The sequence below is a fragment of the Acinonyx jubatus genome, chromosome B4 (assembly GCF_027475565.1).
Source record: "Acinonyx jubatus isolate Ajub_Pintada_27869175 chromosome B4, VMU_Ajub_asm_v1.0, whole genome shotgun sequence".
Classification (NCBI taxonomy): Eukaryota; Metazoa; Chordata; class Mammalia; order Carnivora; family Felidae; genus Acinonyx; species Acinonyx jubatus.
The window spans coordinates 90879201-90901795 of NC_069387.1; the positions used below are offsets into that span (position 1 = coordinate 90879201).

Sequence of the window (22595 nt, forward strand, 5' to 3'; positions counted from 1 at the left end):
AAAACAGGAATTTGCCCCCGAAGTCCTGAGAGATCAAAACTTGTCCGTTTTGTGGTACCTGCTTTTTTTTTTTTAATTTTTTTTAAGGTTTTATTTATTTTTGAGACAGAGAGAGACAGAGCATGAACGGGGGAGGGGCAGAGACAGAGGGAGGCACAGAATCAGAAGCAGGCTCCAGGCTCTGAGCCATCAGCCCAGAGCCCGACGCGGGGCTCGAACTCACGGACCGTGAGATCGTGACCCGAGCCGAAGTCGGACGCTCAACCGACTGAGCCACCCAGGCGCCCCTGTGGTACCTGCTTTTAGGGAATCCCCATCCCTTCATCTCTGAAATTAAGGGAATTTTATAATAATTTGGTTTGGAAAAGAGAAAAAATTGTTAGCAGTCAACAAATCTGGGCTCTGACCCTAATGCCTCCTCTGGCTCCACCTGTGGCTCCGGGGGTGCTACTCTGGGCTTCCTGTCTCACTGTTCCCATCTGTGAAGCACTTTGCCATGAGTAATGGGTTACTGAGAATGACCACAGCTGAAGGACCATATAAACCTCAAAGCCTTCTCTGAAAAGTTTATTTTGTGACATGAAATGTTATTGATGGCGATAATGAGATTGAGGCAATTGTGGTGGTGAGCTGGTAAAATCTCCACTTAGCGCTGAAAGCGGTCACCGCACAGATTCTACAGCCAGAATATCTGCCTTGTCACGTCTTAGCTGTGTGACCTTGGGCAAGTCATTTAACCTCTCGGTGCTTCAGTCTCCTCACCTTTAAAATGGAACTAATAATAGCATCTGCCAGGCAGATGGTTGTGGAAATTATATTAGTTCACACGGGTAAAGTTCTTGGAATACTACCTGGACGTGTGAACGTCTTCTACAACTATTAGCTATTATTTCGAGGCTACTTAGGTAGCTAAGGTGTTGCCAATGGCACCATTATTCTTGGGGAAGTTCCCTTAGCCTTAGACCCAGTGCTGCATTCTTTCCAGCTAACTGAGGTCTTAGAAGCCCTCAGAACTGGAGTCAGTTTAGCATCTTTGGGTTTCTCTGATGAGCAAGAATATACTGAACCAAACTCTTCTGAACTTGCCCTATAACAAACCTACATCTGAGGGGGCCAAAAGTTGTGTCCCCAGACTTGGTCTGTGGAGGCCTGGAACTAGAAGGTCCAAAGACGCAGGAACGGCTCATGCTTGCAAGGTGTAGGAGGCCTTCACGCTGAGGGCTACCTAGCAAACTCGAACATGGCTGATTCCAGATCCTCTCCTCTCCGTCACCTCTTTATAATACCTCTTTAAAAGCAAGATAATGAAAGGAAGAGGGGAGCGTCTTCAGATTTTTGCATTTTTTTTTAGTGGCAGGTACCCCTTAGTCTGAATGTGTTAAACAGTCTGTACCCAACGTCGGTCAGAAGCCAGTGCATCAGTCCTCACAATAGATGGGACTCCGGCCAACGAAACTGGGCTCTGGAACACACTATTTGCTCCTCATTTATGATAACTCATTCTCCCTGAGTGATCAACAAATCCTGTCTCCAGATTACTGGGCGGGGAGACGTGATGGGGGAATCTTTCTGGATTCCAGGTTTCCCTGACTTGTTACCTCCTGATTATGTCTCACTTTAGCTGATCATTTTTTTTTTTAACGTTTATTTATTTTTGAGACAGAGAGAGACAGAGCATGAATGGGGGAGGGGCAGAGAGAGAGAGGGAGACACAGAATCGGAAACAGGCTCCAGGCTCTGAGCCATCAGCCCAGGGCCTGACGCAGGGCTCGAACTCACGGACTGCGAGATCGTGACCTGGGCCGAAGTCGGATGCCCAACCGACTGAGCCACCCAGGTGCCCCTAGCTGATCGTTTTAATAGGCTTCATTGCGAAATTCCTTGATAAGCAGCTTTAAGAATTCTGTATGCTTCTGAGACCCAAAGGTAGCAAGGAAAGCATGTGGTGCTTCCATTATTTCTGGCTTCCCCTTACTTTCAAGGCCCCTTTCCTGGGCTCTGGAGAGAGCATCCAAATAACCAGTATCTGCCCCAGGCTCCTTGTGCCACCCCCCTCAGCTATTTCCAGAAACCACCTCCCAACTGGTCTTTTCTGTTTCTACTCCCTCCCCCCACTCATGTCTCTCTAACACGCTGCAGCCAGATTGATCTACATTCCTTGCTAAGCACTTTCTCCAGGTCAACTCACTGCTCAGAAATCGCCAGTGGCCTTTGTTTCCATCCACGCCATGTGGAAACTCCTTTCGCTGGCTTTCGTGGCCATCAGTGACCTGGATGTGCCCCCCCACCCTACGACCCTGCTGTTCCTTAGGCCTCCTCAGCAACCCTCTCTGCTCCAGAGGCTGCCGCTGCACACGGTTCCATCGGGCCTGGGGAGCTTTTTCTTCTGCTTAAGACAAGTCTCATTTTCTGAGGCCCAGATCAAATTCTGCCTTCACCCGGAGTTCCCCTCTGATTCCTCTAAGCCCTGATTCTCCTAGCCCTCTGGGGTTCTATGGCATTTAGATTCCATAACCTACACTCTATAGGATATACAATATATATAAGTCTGTGTAAGTCTGTATACGTCAGGATCTGGCAGAAAAAAAACATGGCACAAAGAGTTTAATTAAAGGACTACCTACGTGAGGATGGATGGGACAAAGGGAAATAAGTGAGGGAAAAATCAAGCCCATAGAACTAGCAACAGCAGGAAACCTTTACCGCCCGTAGGTTTGAAGGGGCAAGGGGTGTGAACAGGGTCCAGAACTCTAAGGGAGTAGCTACAGCTGTAGGAAAGGGCTGCCGAACATGAGCGGAGGTCTTTGGTCACGGGCCATAGCCAATCTGTGGTGAGCTGGTGTGGGGAGAACCAGGGAGATAGTCTGACCTCTCTGTCCTCAAGACATACCTAAGACACACCTTGGGTGTCTTGCCAAGACCTTCCAATGGTTAAACCGAACTAGACGCTAATGGGCAGGGAAGACCACCAATGCCTTCTGTAAAGCTTCCTGTGGCACCAAGCAGGGTGGAAGAATGGATCCAAAGAAGAAACAGGAAAATATAAAGTAGCTGCTCTTTACTGTGTTGCTGAATGTTTCCTGGAACGTGAGTCTTCTCCCAGGCGAGACTGAAAGTTCCTTGAAAAGAAGGCGTGTTTGTGTTTTGCCTTCCACAGTGCCTAGTACGGTATGAATTAGAAGAGCGGTAGAAATTCACATCCATTGAAGCAGGCTCCAAGCTCAGGGCAGAGTCCTGCACAGGGCTCAATCCCACGAACTGCAAGATCATGACCTGAGCCAAAATCAAGAGTCAGGTGCTCAACCGACGGAGCCACCCAGGCGCCCCGAGTCCTGACAGTTTGAACAGTGGATGGTTTTCCTTATCCATGGCTAAAATAAATTCATTTCCATTCAGTGAAGCAAACCAGCGGCAATACCCAGTGTAACCCTCACGATGCTCATGAAACGGTCTTCTCCTTCCCACTTGCCCCTTCCTAGCTACTAGACGACACTACTTGTGGTTCCAGTGACACCAAAGATCCCACGACCTGGAATGTCACTGACCCTCCTGCTCTTGTCTGGGTTGCAGAATCACGCCGCTCCTTCTCTTCTCACAAAGCCCCTAGTAGAGTTGCTCTCAGAGTTTCTGTTGCCACTTTTTGCTGGAGCGGAGCCCAGCGTGATTCCAGGGCACCTGCTCCTGGCTGGTTGCTCCCAGCACAGCCTTCTCAGCCTGTCTCCAGAGGGCTGAGAAACATTGGCCTGCTCTGTGAGTTGTGCCAATAGCGTGGGCAGCTGGTGGGGACTCTATCTGGTCGTAGCGCTCCTATCCTCTTAAAGCTCCTGGACACACTGGCCACCACTCTGTTTGCATTTGTCCTGTTGGTGCCGAAGACGGAGTTACTCCCCACTTCCAGGATGTAGCTTTCTCTTTCCTTTGCTTACTGGTTTTCACGTTAACTCGGTCCTTAGGGTATAGTTGGGAAAAGCAGATGAACTATCCCCAAGAAATGCTGAACAATATCCTCAGCCTTTCTAGATACCTAGCTTGCTTTCGGGGCTCTCTCCCCAACTTAGGGTTAAGGAAATTGGCTCTGTAAGGACACTAAACAAAACATGACCAGCCTGCCCAGACACTTTGGATCACCAACTTTCCATTGGTGTGGAAATCTCTTCTTGTTTCCACACTGGCCATGGCCACAGAGTTGAGTGGAAATACCCAGTGACCATTAGCTTATGACATCCATGCCTCCTACATCTGAGGACATTACATCATGGACTTTGGGTGATAAAGGTCATGCTTTTCTCTAAGTGGTCCTGGACCTTGGTGACGGACATATGGAAGGTAACCATCAGCAAAAAGCGTTCTACTGAGGGGAGTTAGGCCTGACTAACCCGCAAGCCTATCTTCTCCAAAATGAGTCAGTTCCTTGGTGATTTACCTGATTGCTTTAAAAGACCTTGTACCTTGTTTTCATATTTCCACAGCTGGTAAAACTTCAGATAATTCTTAACCTGCCTCTACCATCCATAACCCTGACCTCACGAAGGTGACAGTACCAACCGTTTCCCTGCCACTCCAGACTTCCTCTATTTTGAATTGCTGACCCTTCTCCCAGAATATGCTATGCTTTCTTACCCCTTGGTACCTATGCACACCCTATTCCTTCTGCCTAGAATGTCCTAGCCCGGTTTGACTGGCAAACTCCCAAGCATCTTTAAAGCCTGGATGACGGGGCACCTAGCTGACTCAGTCTGTTAGGCCTCCGACTCTTGGTTTTGGCTCCGGTCATGATCTCATGGTTCATGAGTTCGAGCCCCTCATTGGGCTCTGTGCTGACAGCGAGAAGCTTGCCTGGGATTCTCGCTCTCCCTCTCTCTCTGTCCCTTCCCATCTCATGCTTTTTTTTCTCTCTCTCTTTCTCTCTCTCAAAATAAATAAACAGCAAAAAAATTTTAAACCTTCACTGAAGCACAGACTCTTTGATTCCAGTCACCACTTAGGTACAGTTCATCATTCCCTCCATGTGCCGCCATTGTACCTCCTACCCGCCTCGATTTCTGCCCCATCACGTCATTAAATGTCTTGTCGCCTCTCCTGGGCTGGGAGCTTCTTAATAACAATGACCAGACTCAGAGACTATTTATTTAACTCTGTGGCCCCAGAACGAATAGTGCCAAAAATATGTTAGGTGCTTACTGTTTCTTGCTTAATTAGATAAAAGAATGAGATCCTAATAGATTGCCAGACCGAAGCCCAGCGCACCACATCTGATGATTCATCATATCCTGTAGGCCTTACACATACTAAATTCTTTGTAAATGTTTCTGGGACAAAGGGATTCAATGAGGGAATGTGTTTCAGAACCAGCAATTTTCTTGTTCATTTCCAGTTTCTCTGTGATCCATCACTATTTTTCCCACTGAAAACAACTTCCTTCCACAAGGCTCCATTCTGAGTTCCCCAAAGTTTCCTTCTTTCTAATCCAGCCCCATCCTGCCTACCTGTTATTTGAATCTGGATTTGACAAACATACAAAACAGATGGAATTTTTCCAACAGACAAGAATCAAAGAGCAGACACACTTAACGAAGGGACTTGAGCCCCCGGAGGAGATTACTATTAACATCAACACAACTCTGGTCAGGTTGTGAGTTGTGAAGATGAAACACGAGGATATTTGTGAATGAATTTTATAAAGAGGTAAATATTCAGGATAATTAATAAGCTTGAGGGTAATAACTCCTAGCATTAACCCAGTTCATTCTTCTTGAAAGCTCAAGGAGTTTGTCAAATACGTTTGCACATGTATTTGATGTTAATTCAGGCTGAACTCATCAATATTTAACATAATGAGAGAAATCCAAGAAACTGCAAATACTCATTTTGAGCTAAGTAAGAATATAAGTTTGAAAGGTGTACCATTTATAATTAAAACAGCCAATGATTAGACTAATTGCAAATTTTCCCTAAGACAAGAAACAACAAAAATATAAAATTGAAATTATACCTGATCTGTCATAAAACAATTTACTAGGAAAAGTTCCCCAAACATGTATCTTTTTCTTTCTTTGATTAAAGTTAATGATTCTTTGTGTCCTTCTATTAAAAAAAAAAAAAATCCTCCCTTTCCTCATGTTTAATGTGTAGATTAATATTACTAACTTGGATTTTACAAACCATGACTTCGAGTAGTTAGCATTTTCCTTCTTCATGAAAAAGCAGTGCCTATTTCCTATTCAAGTATTGCAAGAATGATTTAAGTGAAAGGGTGTCAGGTTATATTAAAATTTATTTTTTGCTTCAAATTTTTTATTTGAATATGAGTTATATGGAGTACTCATTTACAGAAAAAAAGGAATACAGTATGAAAATAATCGTTTTGAAATGGAAAGAAGGAAGGAGGTGTGAGTTTCTTAAAAATCCACGGTGGTAATAGAAAGCATAGCGAAATTAGACCAGGAGCCTGGGAATGGGTTCTGGCTTCCTCTCTGCTACTAAGTAGCCCCTTTTCTTTCAGTTAATTCTTTTTTTAACTTTTTTTAAAATGTTTATTTCTTTTTGAGATAGAGAGAGACAGAGTGTGAGCAGAAGAGGAGCAAGAGAGAGGGAGACACAGAATCCAAAGTGGGCTCCAGGCTCGGAGCGGGCAGCCCGGAGCCCGTCTGGGGGCTTGAACCCTAGAGCCAGCCAGCGGTGAGATCATGACCCCAGCGAAGTCGGAGGCCCAACCAACTGAGCCACCCAGGCGCCCCTCTTTTAGTTAATTCTGAACACTACATGTTTCCCCAAGTGAATCTGAATGGGAAGGTAGGCAAAAGGGAACAGTTCTTGCTGGGGTCAGATTAAGCATATTATTAAATTGATTATTTCACTGTGATTCTACTTGATTAGGCAAAGGCACCAAGATTTTTTTTTTTTTTTTTTTGAGGGATATACCATTAGGCAAAATTCCACTCTGCCACCTGTTCCCTCTGCCAATGCTCCCTATCTTTAATGCCCTGGAGACTCTTACAGGGTCACATTGTATCTTTGAAACACTCCATGTTTTTGGCATTTGTATAAAGTGAGTGTGATCTCTCTGGGAGGTTGCTATGACAATTTGCAAACAGTAGGGGCGATGGGACTCCGCAGGAGGTGGCCTCTTTCGGATTTGAGTCTGCGCTAGTTCAGGCCTGCAAACTGGGTCCAGCCAGAGGCCCTGCAGGATACTGGAGGCAGAGCATAATGGACCCAGGTCTCCCCGAACTTCAGGGACTGGGTACTACTCCGTAAGGAAATGCCCTCCCCCCGCCCCCATAGCTTTCTGGCCTGTCGTCCGAGATTGCCTGGCTCTTTCCTCCTTTCTAACTGTGGAGGTGACAAAACCTGTGACCTCTGTACAAAGGATGTTCCACACACTACAGGACGCAGGTGTGTGACGGGCAAGCAGTTTTTCAGTCTGCAAGGGAATGAGAGGCTGTAGATGGCAAGTGAAAAGGGCAGGGAAATTCTCCACGTGTCTTGGAAGGGAAGCGGAGAGAGTCTCGGCCCTGGGAATGAGAAGAATTAAAGGTGTCCCTCCGGACGGCGGAGAGCAGAAAGGAAGGTGTGTCTCTCCCAGTGGCCGCGCCGGGAAAAGGCTCGGAGTTGTAAGGAAATGGGAGGTGTCTCTGATGTTTATTTTTGCCTAGCAACCTACAGACAACTGCTTCCCCAGCAGCCATCCACGAGCGCCTCTCTGCCTCCCCTGTCCTAGAGGCTGGCAAGCGGTCACTTGGTGTCAGTAAATCGGGGAGGGTGTGTGTCGTGGAGGTGGAGGTGGGAGGGCAGCCCCCTCCCTCGCCCACGCTCGGGGGGTTCACCAAGCTAAGCTGCGGCCCTCCTTCGGGCTTGACTTACCGAGGTGACCCTCGCACAACTAAGTTTTTTTACATGATAAAATGGGGAGACGGGGTGGTTAAGCCACTGGGACCAGGAAGGGGGGGACAGTATTGTCTGTGAGCAGCCATTGGGTTCAGGAAGCTGCAAATGCATGTGTTTCGGGGCGCTCGTGGAAGGGGAGGGGTCTCTGCAGAGATTTCGGTGGAGGGAAGCAGTGGTAGGTTGCGCTGGGGGAAAAAAAGGCGGGGTGCTGCAGGGGCTGGAGGCCGCGGAGGGGAAAAGGTCGTTGGGAGGGGAGCCGAGCGGGGCCGAGGGGAGCCGAGGGGAGCCGCGCAGATGGCCGGAGGGGGAGGCGGAGGCCGAGCGGAGACTGCAGACTTTTCCGGGGAGTGGAGGGGTGGCTATGCAGATGACTGGGTGGGGTAGGGACTCCGGAGGGTGGCTGGGTGGGGGTGGGGTGTACGTGAGCGTGTGTGGCTAAGCCGGGGGGGAGCCCGGGGGCGGGGCCTGCACCCGCGGCGGAGGGGAGCGGGGGCGGGGCTGCCCTCCCGGGCCGCGCCGCGCGCGGGCGCCAGTGCGAGTGTGCGCGGGGGCCAGAGCGAGTTTGCGCGGGGGCGCGCGCGCGCGAGCCCGGGAGGAGGCTCCCGAGCGAGTCGGTCCTGGCGGCGCAGCCCGCTCCCCCGCGCCCTATGTGAGGGACTCGGGGAGGCCAGCGGCGCGCAGGGGAGGGCGAGGCATGTGCACGGGCCGGGGGGTGCTGCAGCCGCCCGAGGAAGAGGAGGACGGCGGCGGCGGCGGCGGCGGCGGCGGCGGCGAGGAGGAGCGCGGGGGACTCGCGGCGGCGGGCCCGGGCCGCGGGGATGCAGCGGACTGTGTGTGTCTGGCTGTAGCTGACGCGAGGCGGCGAGGAAGCGCCGGAGACCCGCGAGAGGGGCGACCCGGAGGCGGCGGCGGCCGCGAGAAGTAGCAGCAGGACGGGCGGCGGCGGCGGAGACGGCAGCCCTGAAATGCATTTTCTTCTCCAGCGGCCATGTTAACCAGGAAACCTTCGGCCGCCGCTCCCGCCGCCTACCCGACCGGTAAGGAGGGCCTGGCCGCCACGCCGCCCCCGGCGCCCGCCCCCGGCGGCACCCCGCGCGCCCCGGGTCCAGCCCTCGTGGCGCGGGCGCCCGCTGCCTGCGGGACCTCGAACAAAGTCTGCGCGGTGGCGGGGCCCCGGGGCGGACGGCGCGCCCTCGCCTCGGCTCCGCTCATTGTTGCACCCCGGCCCCAGGGCTCCTCCGAGTGGAGCCCTCCGACCCGGCCGGCGAGGGCCGTCCCGGGCCTGCCCCCGCCCGGGGCCCGGCGAGGCAGGCCGTCGCGCCCTTGTCGGCGGTCCAACCCCTTTCCCGGCCTGTGGCCGCTTGCAACGTGGGCCGCCCGGCCCCGGCCCAGCCCGGCCCCGCCGCGGGGTCGCGAACTCGAGCGCCGGCGCCCGACTTAACTTTGCAGCTGCCCGAGCCCCGCCTGGGGGTGCGCGCCGGGGATCCGTGACCCGGGCGCCCTTTCATTTCCCCGGACGCCCGTTTTTACCGTCCCGTCTCTCTCTCAGGGAGAGCGGGGTTAGCTACCCAGAGGGGTGGGGCGGGGCGACGGGTTCTGGGTGACTTTCTCCCCCCTGACCCTCTTTTGTCTCCTCCCGTGCGTGGCTCCCAGGCAGAGGAGGGGACAGCGCCGTTCGTCAGCTTCAGGCTTCCCCGGGGCTCGGTGCGGGGGCTCCCCGGAGCGGAGTGGGGACCGGCCCGCCCTCCCCGATCGCCCTGCCGCCTCTCCGGGCCAGCAACGCGGCCGCCGCAGCCCACACGGTGAGACCCAGCCCCGCGGGAGGCCGCGGGGGGGGGGGGGAGGGGTGCGGGAGGGGCCCGGGGCATAAACACCCGGACTTGTGGGGTTCTGACGCCGGGAGGAGAGAGGTCGAAGTGCGAGTATCTCCACGCCCCTGGCTAGTGGCCTCTCCTGGACGCCACCCTATGCAACTTGGGCGAACCGAGAGCTGCAGCCACAAAGGAAGATTCGTGGCGTGGGCCCCTCACTTCCCCTCCGAAGCCCGCCCACCCCTGCGCTCCTCTTCCTCGGAACTTCCTCCTTGCTGCTTTCCTTCTTTTTTCCCTCCTTTTTCGTCGTTGCTTTCCAGAGCTCCTTTCCTTGACCGGGTAAACATCCCCCAGCCCCTCCCCTCCCCCCAACCACTGGGTAGTGGGTATTTATAGAACAGATATGTGTTAGGGGACAGTCAGGCTGTCCTGCCCGGAAAATCGATCCCCCAAAGAGCCTCCCAGGCCTGGCTCCAGCCAGCAGGGAGCACCGCCAATTGTCCCCCGCGTGTGGAAGCATGTTTTATGAGTGCTACAGGTTTGAGCACAACAGAAATTGTAATTAACATTAACAAAAATAAGAGCCACAGCAGCAGTCAAAACAACCAGCCACCCCTGTAGGATTCTGCATTTGGATATTATTCAAAAGGAAAGAGCTGGCTTTGCTTTGGAAGTGAGAAGGGAAGGGCACCCGGCAGGTGCTGCGGTCCCTCTGTAGGTGGAGAGGGAGGGGACAGCCCATCGTGGGACAGTGGCTGCAGATTGGCAAACTGGATTTGACTTCAGCATGTACCTTTTTTCAGCTCCCAGAGATCGCCCTTGGAAGGTGACTGCCAGCTTAGAGAAGGTGTGCACTTCTGGAGGAGCTGACGGTTTCCCAGGTCTTATTTCCGATTGGATCCTCCATAGGAATGGCCTAAGGTGGTTCTATGTGAGGGATGCTTGGTAGGGATATGGCTTCATTTGCCTAGCGAAAGTTGAGTTCTTGTAGAAAAAGGCCATTTCCAGCCTACAGAGATGCAGCTCGGAGGGTCATGTGTTATGGGGAAACTTCTTTATTAGAGGAGACTTTGTGAGAGGATGGCTCCAGTGGGGTATCTCCCCTTAGACCTGGACAGATGGGTACAAGTTTTATAGGAAACCGTTCTGTTAGGTATTCATTCTCTCCCTCCCTCCCTTCTCTCTCTTCCTTCTCCCTACCCTCCCCCCTCCAAACATGTGACCAGGGGCTGAGAATTCATTACACAGAAGTTAACTGATCTGTGTTGCACTGTTGATGGTGGAAGAGAATTTGTCAAGTAGGCTGGTTGATACCTTATGGTTGAACGTTCCTGTTATGGTGACGTTTTAGTTGAGGAATTGCCATTAGTTTTAGGGGTTTGGGTTGGTTGGTTTGTTTGGTTTGGAATCATCTGAGAATTTTAAAATACAGCATCCACTTTTTTCCGTGTGTGGATGTAATCACGTGACCTGATGTGACCTGGGAAGGAAGTACTAGGTTTTTATCTGGATTCCAAGAGTGGGCTTTCTTAGATCAGAGCCTTTTTCCAATAGAAATATGTAATCAGATTAGAGAAAACAAAAGGTGTCCACTGCAGGAACAGGCCGTGGTGCACCAGAGAAGAAAAAATGTGACGTTCCTTCTCAGGACTCCCAGCAATGGATGCTTGTGTTTTGCTGTGGTATCTGGCTGATTTACCTGTTTTAAACTTCCAGTTAAAATCCCCGTGCTATTATTGATCATTGGAAACTTGGTTTGGAAAGCGTAAAGTTAGATTTTGATTGTGGCTTTTATTTTATTTGATTATTTTATTTATTTATTTATTTGATTATGTGGCTTTGATTTTATTTGCCCAACATTGCAGATTTTGTAGAAAAGGAAAGTTTTTTTAAAAAAAACAACACAGTATTTTTCTGGTTCTACTCCTTCATTTTACAGATGAGGAAACAGTCTGACAGGTGAGCTGGTTTGGTCAAGATTCTCTAGGCAGTTCCTATCAAGGCTGGGGCTAAAGCCAGGCCTTGCTGAGCCTCGCTTCTACCTCTTGCTTGACATCACTTCTCCTAGGAAGTTGTGTTCATTTCATGACAAATGCAGGAACTTTTGCAGAGCCATAGTCCCATGTGTCTTTCAGGTGCTTGTAAGTTTTTAGTTGTTTCTTCCACAGCAATTACACTTGGGTTTAGAATAAGGGGGAAAAGGGTATTAAGGAGAGAAAGATGATCTTGTCACAGGAGCTTGTCCACATCTCCGCTTGTAAAGTATATACAGGAGGGTAAATATATGATTATAAAGAGTATGAACTTTGGAATTTATTTAGTCCATTGCCCTTTTGTTCCCTGTCTCCATGGATATATTATTGGATATGTAGTTGTTCTGTTTATTTCTGTTTGTCTGAATAGTGTACCCAGTCACTGTGTGGATTCCTATTAAGTTTTTTTTTTTCTTTTGATGTTGTATTGGAAATAGTAATATACTTTTCTTAATTCCCAAATATTAGTATTTTATCACTTTCATAACTGTTCTAATGTTTACAGCAGTCTCTAGTTACCAGCTTTACCTTTATAAAATAATTGGGATTAAAAAAAGAAGAATGAGTATTCTCATTTAAAAAAATAGTAATATTTTGAAGAAGAAAAAGTAGATATTTGACTCAGAGCCACACAGGCTCTCTGTGTTTGAGGAGGAGCCAAAATTCCAACCTTTTTGCACTCAATTCTGTTCCCATAACACTGTACAGCATTTCTAAGATGACCTCAGGGAAGTTTTCAAATACTCCAAAATGTTAACACAGTCTCCTATTTTCTACTTTATTATTGGAAGAGATTAAGCTGGTTAGACTATAGTTCTTATACAATTTTTAATACTGAACTATTTCATGGTCAGAGAAGACTTTTGTAGGTCTCTGTTTTAACCCCTACGTTGTACATATCTAACAATTGCATTCGCTCTGTGTATATTTTTAAATGTGACAACCATGCTAGATGAGCAGTGGCAAACAGGAATAAGCCACGTGCTCAGACCTCAAGAGGCTGAGAGTAAGGGGCTTTTAATATTCTTACGGTTATGTAGGCCTGGCATATGTGTTCTGGAAATACCGTGGCTCCTCTAAATCTCCCCCCACCTTTTGTTTTTAATAAATCAGCTAATTGCGCTTCTGAATTTCATTGTGATTTTCGAGTCCTACACTATTTGAGATCAAAGACCTTCTTTTCTATAGCCTCTCAACAGAATCTCCTTAACGCTGGAAAGTTGTTAAGATTCCACACATTGCTTTTAGGTGTTTAACTGACCTGCTACAGGTACCTTTTAACTGGCTATCATTTGCCTTTAAGTCTCTGCTGATGCACTGTGAGCCTAACCTAATGTCTTGTGACTTGGATCGCTAGGGACATCCCTAATTCCCTGGGCATTAACTTCCTGTGTTCTTATGAAGGTACAAGAGTAGTTCCCAAATACAATTCAGAGAGGTATCAGTTAACAAGGATTTATTGACCTGTGTTCTTCCATTCAACAGATATTTACCGAGTGCTTACTGTATGTCTGGGTTTATGTTAATAGGGACTTACAAAGATAAGAGGTGACCCTGCCCTGGAATTGCTCACAGCCAGGTGGGTACATTAGGTGTTAAAACACTTACAATAAGATGAAATAGGTGTTAACAGTGGTCTGAAAGAGAGCAAGGAAAGGGGAAGTTTCACAGAAGAGGTGAGAGTTGAACTGGACCCTGGAGGCTGAGTGGGAGTTTGCTATGGAGACATAGTGAGGAAGGAGATTGCAAGCAGCCTTTGGGAAGGATGATAACAGCTCTTCTTTACTAAGCACTTTATACATTTTATTTAACGTATTTAATCCTATAGCTCTGATGAGGAGTTCTGTTGCCTTTTTACAGACAAGCCTACTGAGGTTCCGAGAGATGAATTGCCCAAGGTCGCACTTCTAGTAAGTGACAGAGCTAGGCTTCATCCCCCGTGTGTTTAATTGAATAGGCCTTGACTTGTAACCATTGTGAAACATGACCTTGCCAAAAGCAGAGGAGCATAAGAGGACATGGTGTTTCCACAGGTCTTGGGGAACCCAGCTTTGTTACTCTCAGAATTGTAACAGTGGTAGATGACATTGGAAGGAAGGACTGAGGACATTTATGTGCTACATTTTAGAACCTGGTGTCGTGGCCTGTAAATTCTTGGGTTAATTGTGGAAATGGGGTGCAGATGTGGGCCTTGAGCAAAAGGGAGGTCAGTGTCAGATTGACACTTTTCAATGACAGCTCTCTAAGTACTTTGGAGAAGGTGATTTGAGGAATTCTAGACGGAGAAGCACAGGGCCATGTGAGGAGTCTGCTTGGGTTGTCCCAGTGAGAGACCTCAGGAGTGGGCGGGTGGTGAGGCCTGGTCAGCGGAGAGGGAGTAGGATAGAGAGACAGCAACGCTTATTGGGGACTCAGAAGGTGAGGGAGACACTCAGAAGGATTTCCAGATGTTCAAGCTTGAGTGACTATGTGGAAGAGAAGCCTTTTGTTTATCAGAAATTGAGGGTATGGGAGGAGGAAACGGTTTTGGAAGGAAAATCATGAGTTCAGTTTGAATTGCCTGTGGGGAAGGCGGCTGATCTGTCGTTGGACACAAGGGTCCTGGGCTCAGGAGACCAGATCAGGCAGGCCTGAGCTGGAAGTGAAGCTGTGAACTCGTCAGTCCTTGGGTGCTTGCTGAAGCCCTGGCTGTGGTCAGGATCAACTAAGGAGAATTATGGGAATTAAGAGGCCAGGGGAGTTGAGGCTTGAATGCTGAGGAACCCCTGAACCCATCCAAGGGTAAGTGAGCTAATAGTTGAGACAGCTGAGAAGACCGAGAGAAGGCAGTCGGAGAGACAGTTGATAGTTAATTGTCAAGCCCTCTTTGGCTCTAGTAATTAAATTTGTGTGATTGTATTTTAATTGTGCAAAACATTAAGATTGCTGTTGGAAAAATTGGAGTGAATTTCTGATGCTCAAAATGCTTTGCGTTGCTATCTTGTAGGAGTTCCTAAAGCCTCAAGGTTAATTTTGTCCCTAGTGAAGCCTCATGCTTTTTGTAGCGGGGTTTTTCTTTTGAATCACTCTTTCCCGCCCTGAAGAGAATGGTTCTCTAGAAGAGAGGTATTTCAAATTTCAGATCTTTCTATTTCCTGGTGCTTGAAAGATCACAGTGGGGAGGAGGGGTGCAGAGAGTAGGACTTGGGAACCAAAGCTGTGGACAGGCCTGTACTACTTTTCTATATACTCATGAGTTCCTAATTCATTTTTATGGACTGTTCTGCTTTTGGCATAGAATGGGCATAAAATAACCTGTCCAGCTACCTGACAAAAGATCACTTAGCATGAAGTATCATCGATGACTTTAATAAAAGGGTTTGATCAGAAGTCTTCAAAAAATTAGCCTGAGTAGTAAAATCTCTCAATCTAGGAAATCACACTTCAGACAGGCCCAGGTACTATACAGTATTCTACTCTGTTTTATTAGAAGCAAGCAGAGAGAAAGCCCACTCCTTATATAGTCACTGTGCAGGCTACATGTCAGTTAAAGAAAATTCAAAGGTCTTGGTCGGCTGCTAAGGAGGACTTGAAATTTCAGTTTATAACCTGGGTGATTCTGAGCCATTTTTTGAATTGCTGTGTTACCTATACAGACTGTTTTTATTCTTTGGTAGTATATAGAGCCCAAAAGGTAGGATTCAGAAAGAAATTAACAGAAAAAATACTGTTGGCATGTGATTTCAGCTAATGGATTATAAGCTCCTAAAGGGCAGGGACTCTGCCACTTCTGTGCCTAGACCTTAGCTAATACCAGTTGAGTGAATGAGATGGGTTGTGAATGACAAATTGATCTTTAAGATTTACACAGAAATCACCAAGTAGGATGCATTAAGACTTCTGGGTGGTTGCCTGAGGCTGGGAAGAATTCCTAACCCAGGGGATCCTGGCTGCTAGTGCTCTCCCACCCCTCACATCTTTGCAATAATAATACTTGAAGGAAATCCCAAGCAGATTCTTGGTAGAAGACTGGGGGCCCCTTGGCTTGCACCATCAGTTTTGTTTAGACAAGAATGTTCAGGGATGGTATGTGTGCCTGAAATAGAAGTCGCTACTTTGTGTTCCTTGTTGGAAAGCTGAGTATCCCAGCAGCCCACAGAAATACACTGTTAAGAGAGTGGAGCCATTGACCAAAGGAAGGCCCCAAACTGTGGTGGTTGGTTTGTTGGGCTGAATGGCCTTACATGGTCATCACAGTCTATGAAGCCCAGAAATTTTTTAAAAATAGATTAGGAGTTTACAAGATTCTACAATGCATATCCACATGGGAATCTTTCAAGCCTAAAAGTGCACATTTTTTTTGTCAGTGGATCATCTGACTACATCTTCCTAGGTGTAGTCGGTTTTCCAAGTAGTGGAGAAGATCAAGAATGGAAGACACTAGTGTTTTCAGAATCGAACTAGCTAGACATGGGAGAGAAAGTAGTGAACAAGACAGCCATGGTCTCTGCCCTCGTGGTAATAGAGAATAAATGAAGTGTGAAAGGGGCTGTGATCTGGAGGAGGTGGAGCCAGCACAAAGATGTCATGTTCCATCTTTTTCTGTATCCTGTTTCATTTTACCTATGGGTTGAGTGGAACACCTGGGGTGTGCCGGGCCCTGTGCTAAGTGTTAGGTGTAGACCAATGAACAAGACAGATGCCTCTGCCTCCACAGGGAACCTACTGTAAAGATCCGGGGTGTGGTAGGTATGGCATTTATGGGGTCCCTTTTTTCAGGATCCCAAGTTTCGTAGCCTTCCCAAGTCTACTAGTCTTTTTCCTTTATTTAATCAGAGACTGTCAGCACCATATCCACTCTCCCTGTCGGGGTGTTCATGAGGTCCCTCCTGGGCATACAGCTCTTTCCATTTAGCGAACCTGATTTGGACTGTAAAGGTGGGGTGGGGGCTGACTTAAAAAATACCCCATTCGAACAGACAGACCTCTTCCGTTGTATTCACGTTTGCTTTCTGAATTCCAGATTGGCGGCAGTAAGCACACAATGAACGATCACTTACATGTCGGCAGCCACAGCCACGGACAGATCCAGGTTCAGCAGCTGTTTGAGGATAATAGTAACAAGCGGACAGTGCTCACGACACAACCAAACGGGCTTACGACAGTGGGTAAGACGGGCTTGCCGGTAGTGCCGGAGCGGCAGCTGGAGAGCATCCATAGGCGGCAGGGGAGCTCCACCTCTCTGAAGTCTATGGAAGGCATGGGGAAGGTGAAAGCCACCCCCATGACACCCGAACAAGCAATGAAGCAATACATGCAAAAACTAACCACCTTTGAACACCACGAGATCTTCAGCTACCCTGAAATATACTTTTTGGGTCCAAACGCAAAGAAGCGCCAGGGCATGACAGGTGGGCCCAACAATGGTGGCTATGATGATGACCAGGGATCATACGTGCAGGTGCCCCACGATCACGTGGCTTACAGGTACGAGGTCCTCAAGGTCATTGGGAAGGGAAGCTTTGGGCAGGTGGTCAAGGCCTATGACCACAAAGTCCACCAGCACGTGGCCCTGAAGATGGTGCGGAACGAGAAGCGTTTCCACCGGCAGGCAGCAGAGGAGATTCGGATCCTGGAACACCTGCGGAAGCAGGACAAGGACAACACCATGAATGTCATCCACATGCTGGAGAATTTCACCTTCCGAAACCACATCTGCATGACGTTCGAGCTGCTGAGCATGAACCTCTATGAGCTCATCAAGAAGAATAAGTTCCAGGGCTTCAGCCTGCCTTTGGTTCGCAAGTTTGCCCACTCGATTCTGCAGTGCTTGGATGCTTTGCACAAAAACAGAATAATTCACTGTGACCTTAAGCCCGAGAACATTTTATTAAAGCAGCAGGGTAGAAGTGGTATTAAAGTGATCGATTTTGGCTCCAGTTGTTATGAGCATCAGCGCGTCTACACGTACATTCAGTCCCGTTTTTACCGGGCTCCGGAAGTGATCCTTGGCGCCAGATACGGCATGCCCATTGATATGTGGAGCCTGGGTTGCATTTTAGCAGAGCTCCTGACCGGTTACCCCCTCTTGCCTGGGGAAGATGAAGGGGACCAGCTGGCTTGTATGATTGAACTGTTGGGCATGCCCTCCCAGAAACTGCTGGATGCATCCAAACGAGCCAAAAATTTTGTGAGCTCCAAGGGTTATCCCCGTTACTGCACTGTCACGACACTCTCAGATGGCTCTGTGGTTCTCAATGGAGGCCGTTCCAGGAGGGGGAAACTGAGGGGCCCACCGGAGAGCAGAGAGTGGGGGAATGCACTGAAGGGGTGTGACGATCCCCTTTTCCTTGACTTCTTGAAACAGTGTTTAGAATGGGATCCTGCGGTTCGCATGACCCCTGGCCAGGCTTTACGGCATCCCTGGCTGAGGAGGCGGTTGCCAAAGCCTCCCACTGGGGAGAAGACGTCAGTGAAAAGGATAACCGAGAGCACTGGTGCTATCACATCCATTTCCAAGTTACCTCCACCTTCCAGCTCAGCTTCCAAACTGAGGACTAATTTGGCACAGATGACAGATGCCAATGGGAATATTCAGCAGAGGACAGTGTTGCCAAAACTGGTTAGCTGAGCTGAGTCCCCTGATGCTGGGTAATCTGAAAGATACGACGTTGCTGAGCCTTACTGGGTTGAAAAGGAGTAGCTCAGACCTGTTTTTATTTGCTCAATAACTCAACTCATTTGTATCTTTTCAGCACTTATTTTAACGTAAGAAAGTTGTTCATTTTGTTTTTATAAAATACATGGGGACAATGCTTTAAGTTTTTATACTTCCTGAAACTGTTTTTGTGTTCTAAAAGTATGATGAGCCTTACTGTATTTAGTGTGGCAGAGTAATAAACATCAGTGGCAGGCCATTGATTACTTCGTGACTGCTGCGCATTTACAGATTGGTGTCAAAGACATTCACTGTTTCTATGGTTCATAGTATATTCTCCCCCAGGCAGTTGCCCCCCGGAAGGTCCCCCTTCCCTCGCCATGCTCCTGGTTCACGCACAGGTGTAGCACGTCCTGCTTCCGTTTCCCATAAGTGACGTGGGTGGTAGTGAGGGTGGGAGAAGAATGGCCAGGACAAAAATGATTAATGAGCAGAACTGACCTCAGAGAATTTTTTCCTAAACTAGTGGTCAAACAGAAAGTCCCCAAGTTGACATGCCCACTTAGCATTCTGACTTTCTAAAAGCTGGCCAAGCAGACCTGGGTGGATAAATGGAAACGTGTGCGTTCCTCCAAATTTTCTAATATGATCAGCGACCTGTTTGTAAAGAAGCCTCATAGTACGGAATTGGTTTTGCACCTAAATACAAAAATGTATTCCATAAACTGTTCCTCCTCTTTGCTTTTCTCCTCTCTGTTCCTCTTTCACTACACATCTGTTGCTTGCATTTAGTTTTTTTTTTTTCCTTCCTTCACATATATATCCCAGACTGTTAATACAGAAGAGAGACATTTCAGCTGTGATTATGACCATTGTTTTCATATCCCAGTTTAAAAAAGAACAGCAGCCTAGCTACTTAAGGTGGGGATTTCCATAGTTCCAAAGAAGGTTTAGCAAGTTAGAGTGAGTTCACACTTTTCAGGTGCCACTGTAAGGTTCTCTTCGCCTGGGAAAGCATCAACTCTTTCTTTAAAAAGAAAGATGCTTGAAAATCCTCTTGCTGAACAGAAGTCATTGTGACTTTTCAGTGAGGTCAATTTAAACAACGTAGTTAAAGGAGGAAAAGTTCAATCTCAAGTTAAATGGTTTGACTTACTTGCATCATTAGGAAAATCACGGATCGCATTCCTCTATTTTACTTTCTTTTGGATTGCACTGACTGTATTTGTGGGAATGACACTTTACCTGGAAAAGTTAACTGAGAGGTAAAAGAATATTTTCGTCTCTGAATAATAATTATTTTCAAAGTGAAAAATTAAGTATTTTATCACTAATGTATGAGCAGTGATATTTATCAATTTCAAGGCACGTGGAAGAAATTTTTTAGTATGTGCAATTTAATATAGAAAGATTTTTTTGCCTGTTTGGACAATAGGTTTTGGGTAGTATAAATTAGGATAAATACTCTTTTATATGCACAGATATTATTGTATTGCCTGTAGATTGATTTACAAGTACTTAAAGCATGGTCCCCAGCGAGGCCAGGAAAGTTTCCGGTTAAGTTCTTTTAATATTAGTCCTACAGTTTCTCTTACTTAGGAAAAAAGAAAAAAGAAAGTAGTTTTGAACAAAACTCTTATCTTGAGGCTTTGTCGTTTGATGGAGAAAACGCTCAGGAAATATTACAGATATTTGCCAAAAAACAGTAATAAGATTAGCTTATTAATAAGATAGTGATGTTGATATTTGCTTTACTATTTAAGGGTGTCACTGATAAATTAATTTGTACTTCTGTACTTAGAAATTATAGCTTCTTTCCCCTAGTCGGATTCTTTAGCCTGTTGTACACATTTCTGTGTAATCTGTGGAAGTGCAATAATATGTTAGTAAGTTGCTTTTTAAATGATGCTCATGTGACGATACCCCCAATCAGTGGCTTATAGAATTTAAAGATTGTGTATTTATTATTAAAATTTTGACTTAAAAGGCATAAGAAGCGTAAGACTTGGTATGGTGGCTTTGTAAAACCATAAGCCTCTGAATGATGGTTAGCTTCTTTAAAACAAAACCATAAAGGCTGTTTTTCCCTTGCCGTTCTCCTCTTCCATATCCACCCTCATTTTCACATTTAGGTTTACATGATCCTGAGCCTGCCATTGATAGGAATTTCCCTATAAAATACATGTGAAAATTTATAAATGGACTAGTACTGCTTGTCTTTTCCCCACCACATAAAACTGGTACTTAAGATGCCAACAGTGCATTTGTGATGATATTCGCAAATGCAACCGGAAACTTTGAAGCCAAACTATAATGGGCAGCGCTATGCCCCCGCCCTCCAAATACGGTGAGATTTACTTCATTCATAAGAGCCACTAGGTTCAGTGTCCAGTGGTAGGGCTGCTTTTAAAAAATTCTGGCTTATTTATATCAAAAAAAGAAAAACGTTGCATCTCTGTGATTTTAAAACAAATGAAGGGCTCTAATAGGCTACTAGGAGTTGGCTTGGAAACAGTCCTCGGTCTCACAGGTTACCAGTGTCTAGGGATGTCTGAGCTGTTTTCAGATTTCAGACTAGCACAGTGTCTTGTCTTTGGTTGCAGTCTCATCTGGCTCCGTTTCTGGCACCTCCACAGTGCGCATCACCTCTTAAGTGCGTTGCTACGACAGGGGAACAGCACCGTGATGCAGGACAGTGCAGATCAACAGTAGAGGAGAAGTTGTGCCCTTAGTGTTAACAATGTGCCTTTTGTTCTGAATGCCATGTTGTAGGGCATGCATTTTTTGGCCTCTTTAACTCTTTGAATACCCGGCAGTAAGGATGGAACCCAGCTCTGCAAAGATACATCTGTCTTAAATATCCAGTTACTTACAGGCCTTAATAGAAACCATAAGGCGTGAATCATCATCAGGCATTGAAAAAGGTAACCATTTGGTTAGTTACACAGGAAATTCCTATGTTTAAGGGGTTAAAGATGGTCTTTGTTGTATCTTGACATCAGACTGATTTTTTAAATGATATTTTTTTGTTATGGTAACACTAGACAAAAATCAACTGTATTTGTAAAAATTTACCTCAAACCATTTAATTTTATAGTGTGATTAATCCCAGGGCATTTGGTATGAACCAAAGTGCATTCCTTTTATATGTGCCTGGCTCTAGTACGGATGGCCAGGGATTTTTACAATTTGGGTGCAAGGCACTTAAGCCACTTTTAAACTTAATGGGTGGTTTGGAGTCGTGTTAAAGGACTCCATCAGGAGGTTAGGCAACACTTTAGGCATCAGTAGCATTGGGCCATATTGGAATCTTCAAAGTGTGAATTATTTTAAAGAGAGCATTAATTTTTGTAATTTTTCTCATCAAGAATATTTCTGGTAAGCAGAAGACTTAAAAAAAAACTGATTTGGTTGGTAAAGGTTTTAATATCGCCCAACATAATGCTGTGGTAGCATTTAAAAAAAAAGTATTTGTCAACTCTGTTTCTTAGGGGCTTGTACATCTCTCTGCTATGGACATATATAAAATTAATTGTAATTATACTCAGCTCAACTGCTACAGTTCTGTCTAGGCAGTGGCTTGGGTTTTTATCGAGCAACATCTTAGACACGTGACTGAAATATGCTGCAACTGTGTGTACTGAAAATATGTGAAAATGGTTGAATGTGGACTGTGTACATATGTATGTAAACATTTCTGTGAGATGCTGCTGTCGCCACTTAACATGAAATATGTTCTGGTGGATTTTAATCCTAGTGGCCAGTTCTATGATACTGTATGTATTGTACAGCTGAAGACAGGAGTAAGACTGTTCAGTGAATATTTGTTACATTTTATTGTCGTGGCCAGAGATAATTTCAGAATAAAAATTTAATGTCCTACCTTACTTTTCTCCCCTTTTCTAACTATAATTTAACTCCTGATTTTTTCTGGTGATATTCTTGGTCTGGTGGCCTGGAGAGAGTTTAGAAGGCAAACATTGTCAGCTACAGTTGGCTTTTTTTGTTAGTTCAATATAAATTTGCAAATCTTAAGTAAGAATAAAGTTTTAGCAGGCAACTCTTGCTTTTCTCAGGATACCCTATTCCTTCACCTGTAATGTTTCTATGTTACTTTTCCTTTATATGGCCTCTGCGGCCAGGTTCTGTATCCTGCTAGAATTTCAAATCTTTTTTTTTTTTTTTTTTTTTTTAAATCTTCAAGGTAATAAGTTGTGGGAGCAGAGT

At 46.7% G+C, this 22595-nt stretch overlaps 1 protein-coding gene across 2 annotated transcripts; it reads left to right on the plus strand.

Moving 5' to 3' along the window:
• The first annotated feature begins 8487 nt into the window (after window positions 1-8487).
• On the plus strand, window positions 8488-22255 carry DYRK2 (dual specificity tyrosine phosphorylation regulated kinase 2). 2 transcript variants are annotated; one of them, XM_027071298.2, is made up of 3 exons: window positions 8488-8924; window positions 9541-9689; window positions 16734-22255. In XM_027071298.2, exons 1-3 carry the CDS (start codon window positions 8876-8878, stop codon window positions 18339-18341), a joined length of 1806 nt encoding a protein of 601 aa, XP_026927099.1. In that variant the 5' UTR covers window positions 8488-8875; the 3' UTR covers window positions 18342-22255. The 2 variants fall into 2 exon arrangements, with proteins under 2 accessions (XP_026927099.1, XP_026927100.1); XM_027071299.2 differs by lacking the exon at window positions 8488-8924 and adding an exon at window positions 13261-13310 and having other exon boundaries at window positions 9572-9689.
• The last annotated feature ends 340 nt before the right edge of the window (window positions 22256-22595 follow it).